Genomic DNA, 23,266 nt, shown 5'->3' with positions numbered 1-23,266 from the left:
TTCAGAAAAGAGATCTTGGGATTATAATAGTTCTGTGGAAATGTCAGCTCAAAGCTTGGCAACGGTCAAAAAAGCAAATAGAACAGAGAACAAAAGAATAAACATCACTAGTATGCTGCATAGATCTAGATGTTTGCTGCATCCTCAGTAGGACACATAACCTGCATCCCTCCATCTTAAGAGAATGCAGTACTACTAGAAAAGTTACAGCAAAAGGTAACGACAAGGGAAATTCCAACTGTAAGGTAAGAAGATTACAATTACGGTGTTTTACTACACTGGCTCAGGTAGAACAATTAATTTTTAGAATCTCCATGCTTTGAAATATCCAAAACATGACTGAATAAAGACATGACAACCTAATCTGACTTTGAAGTTAGTCCTGCTTGGAGCAGGGTGTTGAACAGAAGTATAGTACCTAGTTCTCCTGGGATGCGAAGGGATGCTGGGCATTTCTCTATCATATTCAAACAGAACTGGGGGTGCACCTGTGCATGTGTGCTGAGCAGATTGCTGTGGATCTGCTTATGCAGCTGCTCAGAGCATCTGGAAGGACTATCCTCAAAGTCTCTCTTGATGTCCACCAAGTCCCACAGAAAATAAATACCTCCCAGCTGGCAGGCCCATGTATTCTTTATAGCACAATTCGTCCTGCAAGGAGTGAAATTAGTATATAGATGTTGGCATTTTAAAGATGTAAGAGAAGTTTCTTTTTCACCTGTGGATATTTAAAGCTGGAAGATCATCTCCCTTTATCTCACCTTTATGCTCCATCATCTATGAAATCTTTTTCATGTGTTTATTTTTATGTAGTTATTCTACTAGGTGAAAATATTTTGCCCCTTTTCTATTTGGGGGTTTCTTTTAATTGTTATTCTTTTATGTTTGGGTAGAAACCAACAATTCTTACCTTTCATTCAGGAGACTGGGAAGGCTCCATCTTGGATAAAGGCACATTCATTCACACCTCATAGAGCAAAATTACACATACCAGAGCTATTTGTCTATCAGCTAAGTATGTAATTAAGCTTTTTAAAAGCATATTATATACTCATCAGACCATAATGACAATACAGAAGTTACTCTAGTCTATCTAGTAAATAGGCAATTTTTCCTTTTATTCAAACTTTTATTTACCATTTAAGAGAGTTATTCAAGTTCATTCACTTTTCTACAGACAGTACTCGTTTTTTCTTTGCAACATTTCTTTTATTCAGCTGAACTGATCATATATTTTGAGTTATTAGCAGGGTGTGCAAGAAGAAATGTCTGCTATCCAACATGACATGCAAATCTTAGTCATATGAAAAAAATGCATTTTGGGTGCATCACTTACTTTCTGCCTGTTGCTACCTCTCTTCTTCAAGCTTCTTAAATCCCTACCAGGAAGCATATATCAGTATTCCAAGAGTTACAAAAATCTTCCACAAAAATAATTTGCCTTAACATGTGAATGATGTAGAAATATATGGTATTCTTCTTCTGACTAACAACAGGATAAATATGCAATACAGCCAGTAGTAACTGAATGTGAAAGCCTTACAGTATAGGAAAAGGAAAATTCCAGCTTTCCCCCTGAGCTTTTCCCCTTGTTTTCCGAACCATGTCATGGAAGCTTTTATGATTTAAGCTCATCCTTCTTTAGCAAACACTTACACACATTTTCTTCCTTTGAAGTGTGCCAGCATTAAGGATGCCTTTGAGTGCCCTGTTTGAGCAGGTTCTCTCAATTCTGAAAACATCAACACCGAAGAGTGATCCCTTTAAAATAATTTCTAGAGACTGCTAAAATGTGTTTATTATACTTTCACATGTTATGTATACAATTTAAAATGCCTAAAAATGCCACTTAAATAGTTTAATTTTCTATAAGATGTGCTAGACCACCATTGTAAATGCAATGAATTGTAAATGTAAAGAATCTGGTAAAAGTTACAAGTCTCCAGTACTGATCCAGCAGTGCCTTTAAGCACAACCTTAATGTTACTGAACAGGTAGTCCCATACTTGTGGAGTAATGAGACCATTCCACCTGAACATAAGGACAAACTCCTTTACTTTCAGGGTGACGGAGCTCTGGAACAGGCTACACAGAGAGGTTGTAGAGTTTCCTTCTCTGGAGACTTTCAGAACCTATCCAGATGTGTTGCTGTGCAACCTGATCTGGGAAAACCTGCTTTAGCAGGGGGAGTGGACTAAATGATTGGCAGTAGTCCCTTCCTCCTCCTATGACTTTGTGATTTTGTGATTCCTAGAAATATGAAAAAAGGAGGATTCTCCATCTTTTCAGTTTTGTACAGAAGAAGAGCATGCCCAAATTGATGAGGGCCCAGATTCATCATACCCTAGATACCTGTCATTGGCTTACAACAATTATACAAGTCACTTACTATCAGAAGGAAGAAAACCACTCTTTTTTTGACAAAAAAAAAGAGTAAAATAACATTGTAGATTTTTAACATTGTTCTTTCTCAGCATAACCAACTGTAGGTTTACAGAGATTTTTTTAATGGTTTTTGTGGAACACAGAATTCAGGCAAGAAGTATTGTTGAAATGAGGACGGTGGTGATGGTCTTTGTTGAGGAATGTGAGGAAGAGAAGGAATGCTGGGCTTAAAGTAAAGCTTCTTTTTTCTTTACTCAACAGAGGGAGACTGGCAATAAAAAAACATCTCTTGTAGGAAACAGTCGTTTAAAATCCAAGCCTATTCAAATCTGTAAAATGGCCTCTGTTCTGGAAAATGCAGGTGATGCTTCTCCTTCTTCCTTCCTTCAAATGACAAATGGCCTTGGATATATTCAGCTACATTCCAACCTTCAGATTTGTATGCTATCATGAACTATGCATTCACTTGCACAGCATATTAGTAAAGACTGCTTTTATCCTGGTATAATAATGGAACAAACAGTAAGAAAATTTTTCAAACCCTCATTTTTACATTCTTTCTTGACAAGTAACTGAGATTTTTCTTCTCTGAATTTTAGTTATGATGTTTCTTACTATAGCACAAGTTCATCAATTATCTTTGTGCTATCAAAAAAATCCTTTCTTTTGCATTGTGATGCTGACAATGCAAAAAATGCTACACATTTAAAATTATTACTTAGTGATTTATTATACCTGTAGCATTTGGATCATAAGATATAATTTACCTTCTATTAAAGATTCTGTTGATGGTTTTCAATGTATCTCACAAAGCAATAGTAAACTAAGCACTCTGTGGGTAGCTGTTACCCTCCAATTTAATTTAAGGCTTGATAAACAAGGGATACAAGGTTCAGGTGCAGCTCACAAAGGAAATCCTTGACACTTCCGACATTTTTTTTTTTTTTTTGCTTCCATCTCTCCGTTCCTGCTATTTTTTCCATTTTTCATTGTGGCTTCCAAAAGGCAATTGGGATTTGATCCTGTGGTTCAATATCTTTGCAGTTTGTGAGCTTGCATTTAGATTTTCCTGCAGTTTGCACCTTCTACAAGCTTTCAGCATACACATGATAAGACACATCCTCATCCTGGAGGTCATCTCTAACCACATGGAAGACAAGAAGGTTATCAGGAGTAGCCAACATAGATTTACCAAGGGTAAATCTTGTCTAACTAACCTGATAGCCTTCTATGAAGTTATGACCAAGTGGGTAGACGAGGGAAGAGCAGTGGATGTCATATATCTTGACTTCAGTAAAGCTTTTGATACTGTCTCCCACAACATCCTCATAGAAAAGCTCAGGAGATGTGGCGTAGGTGGTTGGTCAGTGAGGTGGACTAAAAACTGGCTCCACAACAGAGTTCAGAGGGTTGTCATCAATGTCACAGAGTCAACCTGGAGGCCTGTGGCAAGTGGTGTTCCCCAGGGATCAGTACTGGGTCCAGTTTTGTTCAATATCTTTGTCAACAACCTGGCTGAAGGGATTGAGAGTACCCTCAGCAGGTTCACTGATGATACAAAACTGGGGGAGTTGGCTGACACCTGTCAGGCTGTGCTGCCATCCAACATGACCTGGACAGGCTGAGAGCTGGGTGCAGGCAAACCTCATGAAGGCTGGGGAGCCTGTTCCAGCGCTCCATCACCCTCACTGTAAAGAAGTTTCTCCTCATGTTGAGCTGAAATCTTCTATGTTCGAGTTTGAACCCATTGTTCTTTGTCTTATCACTGTGCACCACTGAAAAGAGCCTGGCCCTCTCCACTTGACACCCACCCCTCACATATTTATAGACATTGATCAGATCCCCTCTCAGTCTTCTCTTCTCAAGACTAAATAGCACCAGAGACCTCAGTCTCTCTTCATAGGAGAGATGCTCAAGTCCCCTAATCATCCTCGTGGCTCTCTGTTGGATTCTCTCCAGCAGGTCTCTGTCTCTCTTGAACTGCGGAGCCCAAAACTGGACACAGGATTCCAGGTGTGGTCTCACCAGGGCAGAGTGGAGAGGTAGAAGAACTTCCCTAGCCCTGCTGGACACACCTTTCTTGATGCATCCCAGGATCCCATTGGCTCTCTTGGCCACAAGGGCACATTGTTATTCCATGGAGAACTTGCTGTCCACCAGCACTCCAAGGTCTTTCTCTGTGGAGCTGCTTTCCAGCAGGGCAGCCCCTAACCTGTACTGGTGCCTGGTGTTATTCCTCCCCAGATGTAGGACCCTGCACTTGTCCTCATTAAACTTCATGAGGTTTGCCTGCACCCAGCTCTCCAGCCTGTCCAGGTCATGTTGGATGGCAGCACAGCCTGACAGGTGTCAGCCAACCCCCCCAGGTTTGTATCATCAGAGAACCTGCTGAGAGTACTCTCAAGCCAGGTCATTGATAAAGATATTGAACAAAACTGGACCCAATACCGATCCCTGGGGAACACCACTTGCCACAGGCCTCCAGGTTGACTCTGTGACATTGATGACAACCCTCTGAACTCTGTTGTGGAGCCAGTTTTTAGTCCACCTCACTGACCAACCATCTACGCCACATCTCCTGAGCTTTCCTATGAGGATGTTGTGGGAGACAGTATCAAAAGCTTTACTGAAGTCAAGATATATGACATCCACTGCTCTTCCCTCGTCTACCCACTTGGTCATAACTTCATAGAAGGCTATCAGGTTAGTTAGACAAGATTTACCCTTGGTAAATCCATGTTGGCTACTCCTGATAACATTCTTGTCTTCCATGTAGTTAGAGATGACCTCCAGGATGAGCTGCTCCATCATCTTTCCAGGGATGGAGGTGAGGCTGACTGGTCTGTAGTTGCCTGGGTCCTCCTTCTTGCCTTTTTTGAAGACTGGAGTGACATTTGCTTTGTTCCAGTCACCAGGCATCTCTCCTGTTCTCCAGGACTTTTCAAAGATGATGGAGAGAGGTTCAGCAACAGTATCAGCCAGCTCTCTCAGCACTCCTGGATGCATCCCATCAGGGCCCATGGATTTGTGTGTCTTGAGATGGTATAAGAGATCTCTAAACCTGTCCTGACTGACCAGAGGGATGTCCACATCTCTCCAGTTCTGCTCCCTTGCTTTTCATTATTATCCCAGCTTCCATCATGCCCTGTGAGGATATCTCTTTCTAACAGGAGTTAGAACATCAATGTTTCCTGAAGAGGTCACTCCTTGACAGCTTGTCATATGGACACAGAAATTATTGACCAATAGCATTGCCTTTAAGGAGCCAAAACAGTATTTCTTTTAATGGCTATGAACACATAGGTATTATATGTGCCAACTTCTTTTTAAAATGTTTTAGTAAAACTATATGTGGCCAGATGGTGTAATACAGTGGTTATAATTTAGACACAAACTTTTTGTAGAGGTAGAAATATTTTGTATTCTGACTAGAGAAAATATCAATCATTGTGTGATAACTGTCTGCAAATCCTAATTTTTGTTGACAATCACTTTATTGGAATCAATAAATGCCTTCTTTGCTTCAGTCTTTGCACCTAAGACTGAACTCCCCTATGTACTCCAGACCCTGGATGAAGGAGAGGAAGCCTGGAGGAGAGATTGCTCCCCACTGCTCAGTGAAGAATGAGTTAAGGATCAGTTGCACAAATTGAATATTCACAAGTCCATGGGCCCTGATGAGATGCACCCAAGAGTGCTGAGAGAACTGGCTGATGTTGTTGCTTTGCCAGTCTCCATGATGTTATTGCTTTGCCAGTCTCCATCATTTTTGCCAAATCATGGCAGACAGGAGGGGTGACTGAGGGCTGGAGGAGAGCCAGTGTCACTCCAGCCTTCAAAGAGGGCAAGAAAGAGGTTGCAGGGAACTATTGACCAGTCAGCCTCACCTCCATCCCTGGAAAAATGATGGAGCAGCTCCTTCTGGAGGGCATCTCAAGGCACTCGGAAGAGAAGAAGGTTATCAGGAGTAGTCAGCATGGATTTACCGAGGGGAAATCATGCTTGACTAATCTGATAGCATTCTACGATGCCATAACTGAATAGGTAGTGTGATGGTTTGAAACTGTCTTTTTAATTTTTCCTTGCAAAGTTCAGAACAGAGAAAGTGAAAGAATGTAAATCAGTCACTATTGGGTGTAAGAAAGCAAAATAACGATTGTTCTAAACACTTCCATTGGATAGATAGAAATGTTTAAGAACTATTACCCAAAACAAAGTAGGCACTCTGCACATTCTGCGTTCGGCAGTGGGGGCAGTTGCTGGGCTGTCTGGCTGCTGTTTCTTCTTCTCTTCTGGCTGAAGATAACACGACTGACCTTGGCAGCTAAGTTAACAACTTTCTGCTTAACTAACTCTGCTTCTCTGTCCAGGGGGGTCTGGGGGGAAGCTCCTGGGAGAGAGAGAGGCCCCTTTGGGAGGGTCCCCTTGGGGGGAAGCAAAGGGAGATCGGTTGTGCTTTTTCTGTTGATTGTATATATTTGTAAGTGTTGTGAATTTTGTATATTTGTACATATTCATTGCATTTCATCTGCTTGTAAATACAGCTTTTCATTTGCTTCCAGACTGAGCTAGCCTGGTTATTGTCGGTGGGGGGGGAATTTCAGCTCACACTGACACAGGTAGATTCAGGGAGACCAGTGGATGTAGTCTACCTTGACCTTAGCAAGGCCTTTGACACTGTCTCCCATGACATCCTAGGGAGCAAGCTCAGGAAGTGTGGGATGGAAGAGCAGACAGTGAGGTAGATTAGGAACTGGTTACAAGATAGAGTTCAAAGAGTGGTGATCAATGGTGCCAGGTCCAGCTGGAGAGCTGTAACTAGTGGAGTACCCCAGAGATCAGTGCTGGATGTGGTGCTGTTCAACATCTTCATTGATGACACTGATGAGGGGACAGAGTGTGCTCAGCAAGTTTGCTGATGACACCAGCCTGGGAGGCTTGGCTGATACAGCTGAAGGTTGTGTGACCATCCAGCAAGACTTGGACACACTGGAGATCTGGGCACAGAAGAACCAAATGAGGTTCAACAAGGACAAGTGCAGAGTCCTGCATCTGGGGATGAATAATAAATTGCACCAGTATAGGCTGGGAGGTGATCTGCTGGAGAGCAGCCCCGTGGAGAGGCACCTGGGAGTCCTGGTAGATAACAAGTCATCCGTGGGACAGCAATGTGTCCTTGTGGCCAAGAAGGCCACTGGGATCCTGGGGTGTATTAAAAAGAGTGTGTCCAGCAGGTTCTCCTCCCCCTCTACTCTGCCCTGGTGAGACCTCATCTTGAGTACTGTGTTCAGTTTTAGGCTTCCCAGTTCAAGAGGGACAGGGACCTGCTGGAGAGGGTCCAGAGGAGGGCTACAAGGATGATTAGGGGACTGGAGCACTGCCTTATGAGGAGAGGCTGAAGGACCTGGGGCTTTATAGTCTGGAAAAGGGAAGACTTATAGGGGAATTAATAAATGTTTATAAATATCTGAGGGCTGAGTGTTGGGGGTGGGGGGGTGGGGGACAGGCTCTTCTCACTTGCTCCCTGTGATAGGACAAGGAGCAATGGATGTAAGCTGCAGCACAGGAGGTTCCACCTCAACACAAGGGGGAACTTCTTTACTATAAGGGTCACAGAGCACTGGAACAGGTTCCCCAGAGAGGTTGTGGAGTCTCCTTCTCTGGAGACTTTCAAGGCCTGTCTGGATGCATTCCTCTGTGACCTGAGCTGGATTGTATGGTCCTGCTCTGGCAGGGGGGTTGGACTCAATGATCTCTTTGGGTCCCTTCCAACCCCTGACATCCTGTGACGTGCAAACTGATGCATAGGCTGTGAAACATAGTTGAGATTATTAGCATTCATTGATGCTTTTTTTTTACTGTAAGCAGTGTTGCATTACTAGCTGAGTATACAATCAAATGTAAGAGACCTTTGGAAATGATTTTCAGAAAAGGAATTGATTTTAAATGATCTCCCATAGCTTCAGATTTCCAGCTGATTTCTCTGAAGTGACCAGTTATAATAAGTATCTCTGACAACTGTAAACAGGTGAATAGAATTTTAAACTTGTGCTTTATCACAGGAATGTCTGACAGGAAAATAAATTATGAATACAATGTAGAATGCTGGTACCTTAGATAGACAGGGACTCCATAGAATCCTAGAATGGTAGGGGTTTGAAGGCAACTCTGGACAACATCTAGTACAACCCCCCCTGCTAATGCAGGTACACCTAGATCAGGTTGAACAGGACTGCATCCAGGTGGGTTTTGAAAGTCTCCAGAGAAGGAGAAGGATTCTACTGCTCCTCCGGGCAGCTTGTTCCAGTGCTCTGTCACCCTCAAAGTTTCTCCTCATGTTGAGGTGAAGCCTCCTTTGTTCTAGTTTGTACCTGTTGCCCTGTGTCCTGTCACTGGCCACCACTCTCACAGCCCCATCCTCATGACCTCCACCCTTTAGATATTTATATGAATTTATAAGATCTCTTCTCATTCTTCTTTTTTTCCCAAGCTAAACAGCCCCACATCTCTCAGCCTCTCCTCATAAGAGACATACTCCAGTCCTCTAATCATCTTTGTGGCCCTCCATTTGACACTGTCTTCTGTAGTTCCCCAACCCTCTTGAACAAGGGAGTCCAGAACTGGACACAACACTCCAGGACAGAGTAGAGAGGGAGGAGAACCTCCCTCAACCTGCTGGCCACACTCTTCTTTAATGTACCCCAGAATACTCTTGACCTTCTTGGCCATGAGGGCACAATCACAGAATCACAGAATCAACAAGGTTGAAAAAGACCTCAAGGATCATCAAAGTCCAACCTGTCACCCAAGACCTCATGACCACTAAACCATGTTACCAAGTGCCACATCCAATGCCCTCTTGAACACCTCCAGGGATGGTGACTGCTGACTCATGGTGAACTTGCTCACCAGCACTCCAAAGTACTTATCCACAGAGCTGCTTTCCAGTAGGCCAACCCTCCAAATAGAACAAAGGAAATGGCAAGGATATGGTCATTATATATATTATGCCTTGCAAAGACATCTGCCCAATTTTGCTCTCAGAAAATCACCCAACCAGGAAAGTTTTTTTTTAAAAAGGAAGAAAGGGTTAACTCAGAGAAGCCTCCCAGGCCCACTTATCAGGCAACCCTGATAATTTCCAAGCCAGAAGAAGAGAAGAAGAGGCTCTGGCCAGCCTGATCTAGTGTGAGGTGTCCCTGCCCATGGCAGGGTGGTTGGGACTAGATGATCCTTGTGGTCCCTTCCAACCCTGACTGATTCTATGATTCTATGATTCCAAGGTAATATCAGGAGCAGAATGAGAGCATGGGTGCATAATGAGGTGGCTTCTCTTGGAGGAAGCTGTGGTGTAAATTTTTACAGGACTGGGCTCATTTACAGTTGCCATATTGACATAATGTTGTTGGTTTTCATGGGAATTGACCTGAGCTGGCAAGAGAGTCTAGGCAGCCATCCTGTAAGTAAATTACATTTCATTGGTGTGTTCTTAGTAAAATCCCATACCAATCAAATTTGACACACAGGGAAGCTAGGTACTGAAGAGCTGTAGAAACAGAGTTTTCCAACAGAACAGATTTTTAGCCACTCCTCATCAACGTGTGGGTATAGATTTTCCCTATGTCCCTTCCTCATCCATCACCCACCTTGCTGGCACCCTAAGTCTGCACAGACTGTTGCTTTCGTGATATAGGACAAAGTCCTGTGCTGCAACACTTTTTCATAAGCTGACCCATTCTGGTGTCTAAATAGGAGCTTGAGAAAGAATGTCCCTAAAGGTGAGGGCTGAAGTCTTTGAGGAAATGTTGCCCTTACTGCATCCAGTGTGTGTGGATTAATACAGGAGGGAAGAGCTCACTTTATAAAAAATAGTTACTAATTGTATACTGGGTAATCCATTCTAAAGGGATAAATCTGGATAGATGCAATTAAATCTGAAAGTACACAGAGATGCGTTCTCTTCTGATTAAGTTAGTAATCTCTTGGCATAATTCCTACAATCTATTTTAGCAAGTCTTTCATCACTCTGAAAAGATAATTTTTTCAGTTCCAAAATGGAATGTATATGCCTTGATTATAACACATGCCTCTGCCTTATGATTATATGCCTGTGCTGTTCCAGTCCTTTGCTTTTCAGTTCCACATCTTGTGTCACCACACGATGAACTCTGCAGAATACAATTAACAGCTGTTGTGCTGTTGGCAAGGGTGACATTGCATGCAAGCTGCCTCTCAATTCAAAAGAAAAAGAAAAACTAAAAAACGTTAACAGATTGAAAACCTTCTGCCCCCAAAGTTAAGCTGTATCATGAAAATTGGACCATTGCTTGAAAAAGGATCACCTGAACTGTTATGGTAGCAAGGCACGAAGTCTCTAGAAAATGTATTCTTCTTGAAAATTTATTTCTTAAATAAAAATCTCTGAGCCTTGATCTCTGTAGGAGAGAGTGCGACCTCCAAAACCTGAAATGTCTGAGAAGAATAAAGAAGATGTATTTGTCACTTGTTAGACACTTTGTTTTTAATAGCATTTTTCATTTGTGTTAACAGCTCCTCAATTCCAGTATGTCCATTTTATGGCAAGAAGAAGTCATTGTGAGATGTCCGTAAGGCATTTCTTAGAAGGGTGAGCTTTAATCTTCCATTTATTAGTCCTTGGCACTTGCTTCTGAATCCCTGTGCTTTTTATCTGTATCTAGCCCCTGGACTTGAAGACTGTAAGATCTCAGGGCTTAAGAAGAAAGCTTCTCTGTGTGTGTATGCCTGTAAAAATATTTATATATGCACACATATATATCTCTCTGCATGTATGTGTGCATTTTGTATATTACTACAAAGAAAAACACGTGTATAGTTTTCATGTGAGCATACACAATCTCTGCATTTTGAACCAGAGTAAAGCCATAATTCTTGAAGCACCTTTTCATTTATATGTGTGGCCAGAGTGTGATGGCAAGGTATGGCTGGTTTTGTCAGCTTTCTCACCAGAACCTGTTGAGTTGAAACCAGGCTGCTTCATATTTCTATGCCATATTCAGGGTAATACTCATGACTGCACTTGAACAGAGCTCAGGATCATTTAGATTCAAATCTTCATTCTGTCACTTAGTTATAGTGAATTAGAAATGTCATTTCATCTCTCTACCTTATTTGCCTACAGACCAGGAAACGGAACACCACTCTAAGAATACTGACAATATTTTTGTTCTAGAATCCTCTGCTTCATGGGGATTGATACAAAGCTGCTCATACACAACACTGAAAACAGGAGACACAATTTGTTCAGCTGAGCTTTTCTGGGAAGCTGAAAAATATTTAGCAATTGTGAGGATGTGGGGGGTTTCCACCCCCCTCAGTCTATTAATACACTTGTTTCTATTGCCAGTTCTAGTGAGCTAACAAGGTGCCAAGGTGCTAATGAGAATAACAGTCTGAATAGTAATTCCAGTGCCACTGGCTATGATGATTAGGAAATTGCTGAATATAGATGGGGTTGTCTTGACCCTTCTCTCTGCCTTCAACCTGAATGAGTTCTACCCTGCTCCATAACATCTGTCATCATCTTTAACTGAAAAATTTAGAACATTTTGTTTTGTTTTTTAATGAAAGCCCACTGCTGCTTCTGAAAGCATCCTTATGTAAGACAGAGAAATAGGCAAAGATTTACTTCCACATCCTGAAGTTACTCAAGGAAGAGCATTTTGACCACAGCAATTCTAATACTGAAGGTTATACAAGTGGCTACCTTCAGACATGTGGCTTGAGCTCTTTCATAGTCGTAGAATTGTGATTATGGTATTTGGGTTTCTTCCCCATCTCATCAACTCCTCATCTACTATTGCTGCTTCTCATATCAATTTATGTAAGAGTCTGAGGTGCAGACATGAAATCCAGAAGAATTTTGAAAGGCAAAGCACTGAGTTCAGCTAACAGGGAATGAGTTCTTTCTTGTGTGACAATTTAATGAAATAACGTTGTTGCATACCACTCTCCTGTTTCAGTCCATGAAACGGGATACTGAAAGGGAATGACAAGGGACAATTACTATAAGGTATCCACTGAGCTAGTGACATTCCACCACCATTTCCATGAGGACCATGTTGGACTGATGTCCTTTCAGATCAGCCATTAAAGAGACTTCAAGAGGAAAACTTAAGCTTTTCCCATTGCAGTGGCTCCTGTCAAGTCATGGACTCTTGAGAAGCACTGAGAGCTACATATATTTTGTTGCGACCATGTGAATTAAAAGGATGCAATACAAAAGACGGCCTTTTAAAAATAGAAAATAGCTGTCTTTGCCCAAGCAAATACGTAAAAAGACAGCATTACAGAAGACTAACTGCTTCAGTTCTGCCCTAGTTTTAACTCAGCCAGCAGCCGAGCCCTGGCAGTCCACTCACACCAGAGGGGTTTCTCCTTTCCCCTTGCCTCCTCCTCCCCTCTGGGTGGGCAAGGAGGACCCAGGAGCCAGAGATGTTAGTTGAGGTAAGGACAATTTACTACTCTGTGGCAGGGATATCAGATTACACAAAAGCAAACAGAAATAGCAGCATATGCAGCAGAAGGGGAACAGACAAAGCATGAACCGCCTGCACCTGTGAAACCGAAGGACTGAAGAAATGGACACACTCCTGCCCGGAAGCTACAGGAGCGGGGGATGGGGACAGGGACACAAAAAACCCAGAACGGGAAACTTTACAAGCTATAGAATATACTTCAAGTTTTGTAAGCCTTGGTCAACCCCTTCCTGTCATACAGTGATCATGATGTTAGCATGGTGTAAAATAAGAATCCTGCCACTGCAGCAGGGTAGACCCATTCCTCATCCCTTCTAGTGGGGACAGTCAGCTTAAACTAATACAAACCCTTGTAACTGTAGGCCAGGGTCTAAAGGGTCATCAGAATAATGATTTCCTCCCTCCTAAATACAACAACATAAAATTCCTACCCAGTGTGCTCCTTTTCATTTGCCACCAGTCTTAGCTGGTTTCTGCTACTTGCTATTTCATTTTTAGTCAAGTAAATATGTATTCACTTGTAACCTAGTCTACCAGCAGACTGAAATGAATGCTCTCTAATCTGGTGTTTGTTTCTGTAAAATATTTTCCTATATAGATCTGTCTAGCAAAGAAGAAAAGAAAATTTAGCTGTATTTTTCACAAAGTTCTCTGAAGGTCACAAATACCAGCCAAGCATCAGTAATTACAATGGACACTGATGCGGTAACTAGAGGATACTCACTCTATGTACTGGATGCTGCAGGAAAAGGTAACGTTTGGCTGTTTGCACTCTTCACTTCTTAGGAAAAATAATTTCAGTAGCTTCATTGTATGAAGGGGGAAAAAAAATCTTCAAACCAAGAGACCTTCCTACCACCCCTTCCTCCTGCCCTTATCATACATAAGTGCTAAATAACAAACTGAGATAATATATGATGTTGGAAAGCACAAGATAGAGCAGACTTTGTAAGAGAAAATGTACCATACCAGACAGTGGTGTTCCTTGGACTCTAATGCACCCTTCACCAGCAACTGCTGATCCAATGAAACCTCCATCTACCTATCCACAACATAAGCTTTTCAAACCCCACTCATCATTGAATGGAGGAGGCACTGGGACTGAGCTCTGTATGATTCTGTCTAAAATTGAAAAAGTACTCTGTCTGGAGCAGAAACTTGGAAGTTAAGCATGTTCATTGTTTCTTAAGAGGGAGTATTCATCTACTTCTCATAAATACTTCCTTAGTGTTATCCTCTGCCATGTTTTCTGAGGTCTTGCTTTGTTTTCATTGACTAGGACAGAGGATAACATTTCCTATGAATGTTACAGGACAGTAATATTCACTTGTAAACAATCAACTTCATTAATGAAAATATTTAGTATTTTCTATTTACAAATCCCAGCTCACATTCTTAGATGTGACATTCCTGAATCAACACGAGAGCGAGCTTAAGTAATATTCGTGGTTCCCTCAGTCCTGGGCTGTTCATTTTTTCCTAAGACACAAAACTAAGTATTAGAAAAATATTAAATCTTGACTGCTGGCAACAGCCCCTGATGAACTATGGGGATTTATGGCTTCCTGGGGTACATTCACTTTTCCTGGCACTGCGATAATTGGTACAGACCTCTGCATATTATTTCAAGGCTTTCTAACATAATTGAAGGTTTGGATGATCTTTTAAAATGGTCCATGGAATGAATGTGAAAAATAACAGTGATGAGAACATTGATATAACATTTTAGCTTGGTAATCTTCACCTTGTTCCTCCTCCCCCTGCATACTTTCCTCACTGACTATTCTAACAGAGGATGCTCTCCACAAAAACTTACCATTTCCCCCCAAAACTATATGCAGGGTAAAATTTTCAAATAAAATCCCTGAAATATTAAAGGAAAAAAATAGGAGAATTATTAGTTAGACAATAAGCATGGTTAGTGAATTTTCTCCAGGTCTTGTTACTGTTTGCTAAACTTTCCAAGTTCTGCTGATTAGTATATCACATAAATATTTAATTAAGGAAACCAAGTGCCTGTATTTTCATGTCTGAATGAAAATCAGCCTTTCAGTGATGCCTATTGTCAGCATGGGTTTATAAATCACTGGCTGGTGCTCTGCTAGAAAGGATTCAGTGTTTTTTAGACATTCTTTGCTCTCAATAGAAAGAATGCCAAAGGTCTTCCACTCTTTCCCTTCCTGACAGCAAATGCATGAAGATGATACAAAAAGAAAATGTCTACCTTGAAAATAATTTAAAAAACATTCACCTATCCCCTTTGCTGCCTTAATCTTTTCTAAAGGAAAATTGTAGGTAAAGATTTCAATAGCTTTTAGGCAAGTTTACAAAAAATAATGTATTTCTACCGGCAGTATCAGAAAAAATCTGCAGAATATAACCATTATAACTGCAGAGATTACATCTACCTTAACACAGTAGAAGGGGCCATAGGGGGATGTTGTTTGCTGCCTAGGAATAGCAGCATTCCTGCATTATGCGACAGACAGGAGTGTTGAATACATTCCTTGTGTGACAGAGACTGACTGTCTGTGCAGAGAAGAACAAGACTGTCTCATAGCCTTCGAGGAGCTCTGTGATAAATTCTCCAGTGTCAAAGATACTGGTAGAAATCAGAAATCCCAAAGGCAATAATAAGGTGGCTTGTGCAGAGATAAGTAGCAATGTAATCAGAGACAACATTTCTGAAAAAGCAAGTAAGCATGTATTTTTTCGTGTTTGTAGTCATTAAATAGTGCATGTGCAACTATATGCCAATACCACAATAAACTTAATATGTGCTAATGGAACAGTGAGGAAAAGACATGGCACTCTGTCAAAAGAGGATAGACTTTGCTATTAAAAATCCTTTTCAAATATTGCATTTAGTATTCAGACTATCCTCAGGGGAAAAAAATAGCTGAAAGAACATCCCAAAGTGGCAATGAAACTGATCAGAAGTGTGAAAAAAATTCTATTTAAAGAAGAAGAAGAAAAAATGATGAAGTCTTTTTGACTAGTGGTGAAGTAGGAAAAGGGAGACAGAAGAAGATCTGAAAAATTAAAAGCTCAGGCCAGCTAAGAGTGGAATCATTGGGAAGCCTTTCATCAACTTCAGCAGAGGTTGGAGTATGCCCTCTGCCAGCTGATCCTGGTTGTTATTTCATGGTGTAAGAAAAGAGAAGATACTAAATGAAATGTGAAATGAAATTATACTCAGCATCCAAAGTACAGTGTATCATTGTACTCTCTACTGCTAAACACTGATGCAAGGAACCTACAGGAAAACAAGGCTGGTATTTACATTTCTCCCAGATACCAGAGCACATACAGGCACTGCTCCTGACTGAGAACCCAAATCTTACAAAGCCAGGAAGGGAAGATGGTGCTCTGAGGTGCATAATGTTCAGAAGATGAGACTACCTCTCCATGCCATTACCTGATAACATGAGGCAGAGCTCAACAGACATTTTTCTCACTGCTCCTCTTTCTAGAACCAGGGGTTTGCTCAACTATGCAGCTCCCCTGCTGCTGCAGAGCTGGTGCCCTGACTCCTTTGGAGATGCTCAGAAGGTGGTTGTCTTGTTACATACTGGAAAACATGTAGAAAGCTTATCATTTCCCATGTTGAGCCAGTTAGCAACTTAAGCTGAACAAGAGATGTCTTTAACATGTATATAAGATATCCTGTTAATTGTTTTGAAATGATTTCTCTAGAGGTAGTCTAGAGGTAAGGAAGTTTAAATGCTTGTCCTAAGCATGAGCCTGTCTCTCTATTAAGATTCCTTTAGTGCTCTACATGTGATAATTACTGTTTCTAAACTGCTAATTAAGCTTCTGGAGACAGAGATGCCTGATTATAGTGAGTTTCAAAACAGTAGTATACTGGGAGCAAGATTTTCTCCTTGAACTGTGCCTGAAGATTAGCACTTCAGGGATTGTACACTTAACATAATGTTATCAATCTTCCACGCTTTTCAAAACCATCTCTCAAAAGCCATTTCTGATAAGAGATGATTTTCCCATCATGTGGTGCTGATAGGGAGTTTTATAAGGAATATCTTCATGGTTAGGATTTTAGCTCTAATCTATTGTTATTTGCTGTGAATTAGTCTTCCTGTACAATCTGAGAACATAAAACAGTCTTTGTGTCCCAGCACAATGAAATTATACCACCTTAACTTTTTTTTACCCCACTTCTCAGCTTTCTACAAATGTCCTCCATAATGCTGAAAGCAGTGGAGAGGACAGAGTAGAAGACAAATCGAGCATGCTCTCTTTGAGAAGATGTCTTTATTTGCAGAGCAGACAGTACAGCTGGAACGCATGCAGGCCTTTCTTTGGTGCTTTGCTCCTTTCTTTGGGTGCTCTTCTTACCTAGGCAGGGGACTGCTTTGGAACAACCTCTGGAGATGCCTGTGTTCAGATCCTCCTAGATGACATTCGAAGGCACAGAGGACAGGGAGGTGACCCAAGACAACCAGGATGGCTTTACTAGGGGCAAATCCTGCCTGCCCAACCTAGTGGCTTTCTATCATAAAGTGACTATGTCAGAAGATAAGGGACAACTTACGGATGTGATCTATCTGGACTTCTGCAAAGCCTTTGACACAGTCCCCTACAACACACTACTTGCCAAGTTGGAGAGATACAGATTTGATGGGTGGACTGTTCAGTGGATAAGGAATTGTCTGGATGGTCACATCCAGAGGGTAGCACTCAATGGCGTGAAGTCCAGATAGAGAGCAGTGACAATTGGTGTACCTCAGGGGTCTGTACTGGGACCTGTACTGCTGCCTCCCACAGCATCCTTGCAATTAAACTGAGGCAATGTGGTCTTGATGATCAGGTAGTGAGGTAGATTGTGAACTGGCTGAAAAAAAGAAGTCAAAGAGTTGTGGTCAATGGGATGGAGTCTAGTTGGAGGCCTGTGCCTAGTGGAGTCTCTCAGGGGTCAGTACTGGGACCAGTGCTGTTCAATATATTTGTCAATGACCTGGATGAGGACACTGTCAGCAAGCTTGCTGGGTGGAGTGGCTGACACACCAGAAGGTTGTGCTGCCATTCAGTGAGATTTGGACAGGCTGGAGAGCTGGGCAGGGAGAAATTTGATGAAGTTCAACAAGGGCAAGTGTAGAGTCTTGCACCTGGAAAGGAACAACTTCATGCACCAGTATAGGTTGGGGATTGACCTGCTGGAGAGCAGTGAAGGTGAAAGGGACCTGGGGATCCTGGTAGATGGAAGGGTGACCATGAGCAAGCAATGTGCTCTTGTGGACAAGAAGGCCAATGCCATTCTGGGGTGGATTAGAAGGGGTGTGACCAGTAGGTCGAGAGAGGTTCTCCTCCCCCTCTACTCTGCACCGGTGAGGCCGCATCTGGAATATTGTGTCCAGTTCTAGGCCCCTCAGTACAAGAAAGACAGGGAGCTACTTGAAAGAGTTCAGTGCAGAGCCCCAAGGATGATTAAGGGAGTGGAACATCTTCCATACGAGGAGAAACTGAGGGAAGTGGGGCTCCTTACCATGGAGGAGACTGAGAGGTGACCTCATTAATGTTTATAAATATGTATAGGGTGAGCACCAAGAGGATGGAGCCTAATGACAGGACAAGGGGCAATGAGTGGAAGTTGAGGCACAGGAAGTTTCATGTAAATATGAGGAAAATTTTTTCACTGTGAGGGTGACAGAGCACTGAACAGTCTGCCCAGGGAGGCTGGGGAGTCTCCCTCTCTGGAGATACTCAAAACTTGCCTGGATGCATTCCTGTGTAATCTGGTGTAGGTGATCCTGCTCTGGCAGGAGGGTTGGACTAGATGATCTTTCGATGTCCCTTCCAGCCCCTGAAATTCTGTGATTCTGTGATATTTTTATCAACAATATAGGCAGTGGGATTAAGTGCCTCATCAGCAAGTTTTCAGATGACACCAAGCTGAGTGGTGCTGTCAATATGCCAGAGGGATGGGATGTCATCCAAAGGGACCTGGACAAGCTGGAGAGGTGGGCCCAGGTGAACCTCATAAGCTTCCACAAGAGCAAGTGCAAGATTCTGCACCTGGACCAGAACAATCCTCTCTATCGATACAGACTAGGGGATGAGGTGATAGAAAGCAGTCCTGTGGAAAAGGATTTGGGGATGCTGATGGACGAGAAGCTGGACATGAGTGGACAGCGTGCACTTTGCAGCCCAGAAGGCCAATCACATCCTGGGCTGCATCAAAAGATGCGTTGCCAGCAGATCCAGAGAAGTGATTCTGCCACTTTGCCCTGGTGAGACCTCACCTGGAGTACTGTATGTAGGTCTGGAGCCCTCAGTATAATAAGAACATGGACCTGATGGAGTGGGTCCAGAGCAGGGCCACAAAAATGATCAGAGGGTTGGAGCACCTGTGCTACGAAGACAAGCTGAGGGAGCTGAGGTTGTTCAGCTTGGAGAAGAGGAGGCTCCGGGGAGATGTAAGAGCAGCCTTCCAGTACCTGCATGGGGCTTACAAGAAGGATCGAGAGAGACTGTTTACAACAACCTGCAGTGATAGCATGAGGGCAAATGGCTTCAAACTAGAGAAGAGCAGATTTAGATTGGATATTAGGAACAAGTTCTTTACTGTGAGGGTGGTGGAACACTGGAACAGGTTGCCCAGGAAGGTGGTTGGGGCCCCATCCCTGGAGATATTCAAGGTGAGTCTTGACAGAGCTCTGGGCAACCTGATCTAGTTGAGGATGCCCCTGCTCACTGCAGAGAGGGTTGGACTAGATGACCTTTGGAGGTCCCTTCCAACCAGACCATTCTATGATTCTATGATCACTCATAGCAGGAGCAGCACCAGACCACAGGCTCTCTTACCTTACTTGAGGGGGTGGCATAAAGCCAAATAACAATGCCAGAGGATGAATTTCGTGCTTTTTTCCCCATGCTCCCTCCTCTCTTCCAGGAAAAAAACCAAACAAGCAAACAAAAACAACAAAAAAAAAAAAAAAAAAAAAAAACCACAACCAAACAATCACAAAAACGAAAACATAGGAGGAAGTAGATAAAACCATGTATTGGAAGTTTCTCATGGATTATTTTCAACACTCATTTGAAGATATATTTCACTTTGTCAGAGGGACTTTTCAATCATTTGTTTGAAGGGCGGTACTTGAGAAGTAATAATTAGGGCTTGGGAGTGTTAAAGAGGTTCAAAGGACTTGCCCTGTGCTGTCAGAAAAAAGTAACTTTGGTCCATAAAGTTGTTACGGGCAAACTAGTACTGAAATCAAGCACACAGAATCACAGAATGTTAGGAGTTGGAAGGGACCTCTAGAGATCATCGAGTCCAACCCCCATGCCAGAGTAGGAACACCCAGGGCAGGCCACACAGGAACACATCCAGGTGAGTTTTAAAAGCCTCCAGAGAAGGAGACTCCTCATCCTCTCTGGGCAGCCTCCTCCAATGCTCCATCACCCTCACTGTAAAGAAGTGTCTCCTTGTGTTGAGGTAAAGCCTCCTGTGTTTTCATTTGTATCTGTTGTTCCTTGTCCCATCACTGGGCACCACAGAAAAGAGACTATCATCTTCATCCTGAGACCCACCCCTCAGATATTTGTTGGTTTTAACTACTGGGCAGTTTTTACACAACATTTTTGGGTAACACTGAAACATGACTTAATGAGAAAGGTATGAAGAGGAGGGGACTGCGAAGAAACCAACAACAAAAATGGAAAAGCAGAAAATAAATACCAAGAAAAGACTTTTCTAAGATAGTTTGGCATGGCAATCAAAGATTATTAATTACAACCAAAACCCGGAGATGTCAAGAGTTTCTGGGAGTTATCTACCAGATCTGAGACTGCTTTACCTGACAAATTCTTTTCCTTTACTACCATTGCTATCTATCAGCAAAACTGGATTATTTTTTCAAGCTTTTGTTCAGAGGTGAACTGTGGCCTGTGACCAGACAAAGATACAGGAAGCAGATGCAATTCCTTAACCCACCTGACCTCAGTTTTACTCTCAGCAGCTTTCTTGTTACAGAAATTTTCTTTTGCACATTAAATTCAGACTGTTGCATAAACTAAGGGATATATACTGCAGGGTAGGTTAAAAAAACATGCAAAGTTTTTTCTTTGTTGACAGTCAAGTTCTGCCATACATTTAAAAAAAGTTTTGTCTGCATTGGTAAGCAAAGCAACCAGCTCTCAAGTGATTCGGCTTGGTAGTTCGGAGATCTGTTGCTGTTAGTGCAGAATAGCTTAATCCTTTAAAACAATTCATTATACGTTTCTGTGTGAGCCTTCTCCTCTAAGCTGCCAGCAGCAGCAAGCTCTTTATGAGCAGAAACACCTGTGGATGTTTCTCATTTTTGCATGCATACTTCAAACATTCAAAGCGCATTCCTCCACTTGCAGCGCTTCACGCAAAGTCAGAGCTAACTCTTTTGTTTTATGGGACGACAACGTGAGTGCTCTTGGCCTCTGGGCCCTGCCTGTGGAAATTCTCGCAAGACGTTAATTATGGCAGCATTTACATGGTTATCAAAAACGACTCTTTCAAAATACTTCAGATCCAGTATGCTTCTGGCCTGGTCATGGAAAATCTGCAATCCCGAGCAGCATGGACAAGCCTAACTGGGTTTTTTAGTCAGCAGAATGGGCACATTGCGGTTCCCGGTGGCAGCAGACTGCCGCGAGACAGCTTCAGGGTGCCAGCGAGAGGCAGAGGCAGCCACACTGGCAGCGGTCCGGTTTGGCTGTCGTTTCAGCTGCCATCCCAACCGCTACCAGAGCGCACCACATCCCGCACACATTCCACTCTTGCGTTTACAATCAAATCACGACCTTAACCCTAGTTTACAAACAATCACTATTTTAATCCCAGCAGAAAAAAACAAACAAAACCCAAACAAACAACAACAACAACAACAAAAAAACCCGCTCGAATGCAGCGTCTGATCGAGGCAGTGGGAGGACGGCTGTCGAAGCCTTTCGCACCCCTTCAGGGCTCCCCAGCGGGCCTAGGCCCGGCCAGGCGGGGGGCCGAGCCGGACAAAAGGCGGCGGGAGGCGGGGAAGCGTGAGGGGCCGTGCCGCGATGGGGCAGCCCCGCCGCAGCCACCCGCGGAGTTGCCGGGCTAGCCTGGGGGCGGTAGCGGCGCAGCGTGGGGCGGCGGGCCGGGCCCGGCCGGGCCTCGACGGCGCCGCCCGCCACCGCCACTCTCCCCACCCCGGGTCCGCCACCGCCCCCGGCCCGCCTCCGTCTCCACGCGGCACCGCGACGGGGCGGTCGGCGGCTCCGCGCCCGCCGCCGGCATGGAGGCAGCGAGGCGGCGCGGCCGGGTGGAGGGGTGCCCCCCCTGGGGAGTGCTGCTCTCCCCTTTCCTCCTCCTCCTCCTCTTCCTAGCAGGTCAGCGGGGCCGAGCGGGTGCGTGGGGCAGGGGGGAGCCGCGAATTCGCAGGCAGCGGATGCGAGTGGGACTGGGAGAGTGGCGAGGGCCGGGCTCGTCGGTGGCCCTCGCTCTGCCCCCCGCCGGCAGCCGCCGCGCGCAGTTGGGACCGGTGGTTCATGGCAGTCGTAGGGGCTTTGCCTTGGTGGTGGTGATTGCGCTGCTAGTGGGAGTTGTTAGAAGCTCTCCAGGGTGCCTCAGCAGACCGCTCTCGCACAAGGTGTGCTGTGTGCGAGTCCCTCTTGTGCTGCAGGGAGGTTGAATCTGTATCCTCCGAGGTGTCCTGGTTCCACGACCGTGGGCAGGGCGAGGGCATCGTTTGGCAGCGCCAGCCTTGGTGAGCACGCAGGAGTGGGAGCCACAGGCGGCTGCTGGGCTCCTTCAGGTAGCTGTGCTTGCCAGGTGCATTAGGGGTATGCCACAGGCACTTGTGCCAAAAATGGGTAATAATGCCAAAGCCAGAAACTGTTGGCATGGGGAGTCCTGCAAGGATAGCATCACGAAAGCCTCGGCATGAGGAGTCGCGCGCTGCGGTCACTCCCTGTTGCAGCTCCTTTGCAGAGGGCCCATGGCAGGCACTGGCCTTTCCCGTCCTTGTAGAGATTGCAGTCCCTCTGACTTACCTGGTTCACTTGTTGGGAGGGCTGGTCTTCAGACCAGTGGGTCAGTTGTACCCCTTTTTTCTGTATGCTCAGTTCTGTGGTGCAAGAGTAATGGCACAGGGTTAGGGTGCAGCTGTATAAGCTGGCCTGCATTGCTGTGTTTTACAGGCCTCTGTGGTCATCACCCTTACTTGGTGCTTGTTTTCAACCAGAAACCAAGCATGAGCAGGAGACTTGCTAAAATCTAGTGAGCAAGATTAAGCTTTTGGGGTGGATCAACAGCACAAGCTGTTTGCTATGCTGTCAGTGTGCAAAGGAGCCTTGGTGTGAGGTGAGAACTTGCAGTAAGAAGTGAAACAGGA

At 43.9% G+C, this 23,266-nt stretch overlaps 1 protein-coding gene across 1 annotated transcript in view; it reads left to right on the top strand.

Annotated features, from left to right (window-relative positions):
- Positions 1–22,168: 22,168 nt before the first annotated feature.
- The window catches only part of CYYR1 (cysteine and tyrosine rich 1), a 57,741-nt gene continuing 56,643 nt past the window's right edge, over positions 22,169–23,266 (top strand). Inside the window, exon 1 of the mRNA XM_054381511.1 lies at positions 22,169–22,262. Coding sequence (XP_054237486.1) covers positions 22,169–22,262 — 94 coding nt within the window. The remainder of the gene's footprint in view (positions 22,263–23,266) is intronic.

This window comes from Indicator indicator, chromosome 1, assembly GCF_027791375.1.
Source record: "Indicator indicator isolate 239-I01 chromosome 1, UM_Iind_1.1, whole genome shotgun sequence".
NCBI classification, from domain to species: domain Eukaryota; kingdom Metazoa; phylum Chordata; class Aves; order Piciformes; family Indicatoridae; genus Indicator; species Indicator indicator.
Note: the sequence above shows the minus strand (reverse complement) of the source record. Positions and strands in the feature narration are given on the sequence as shown.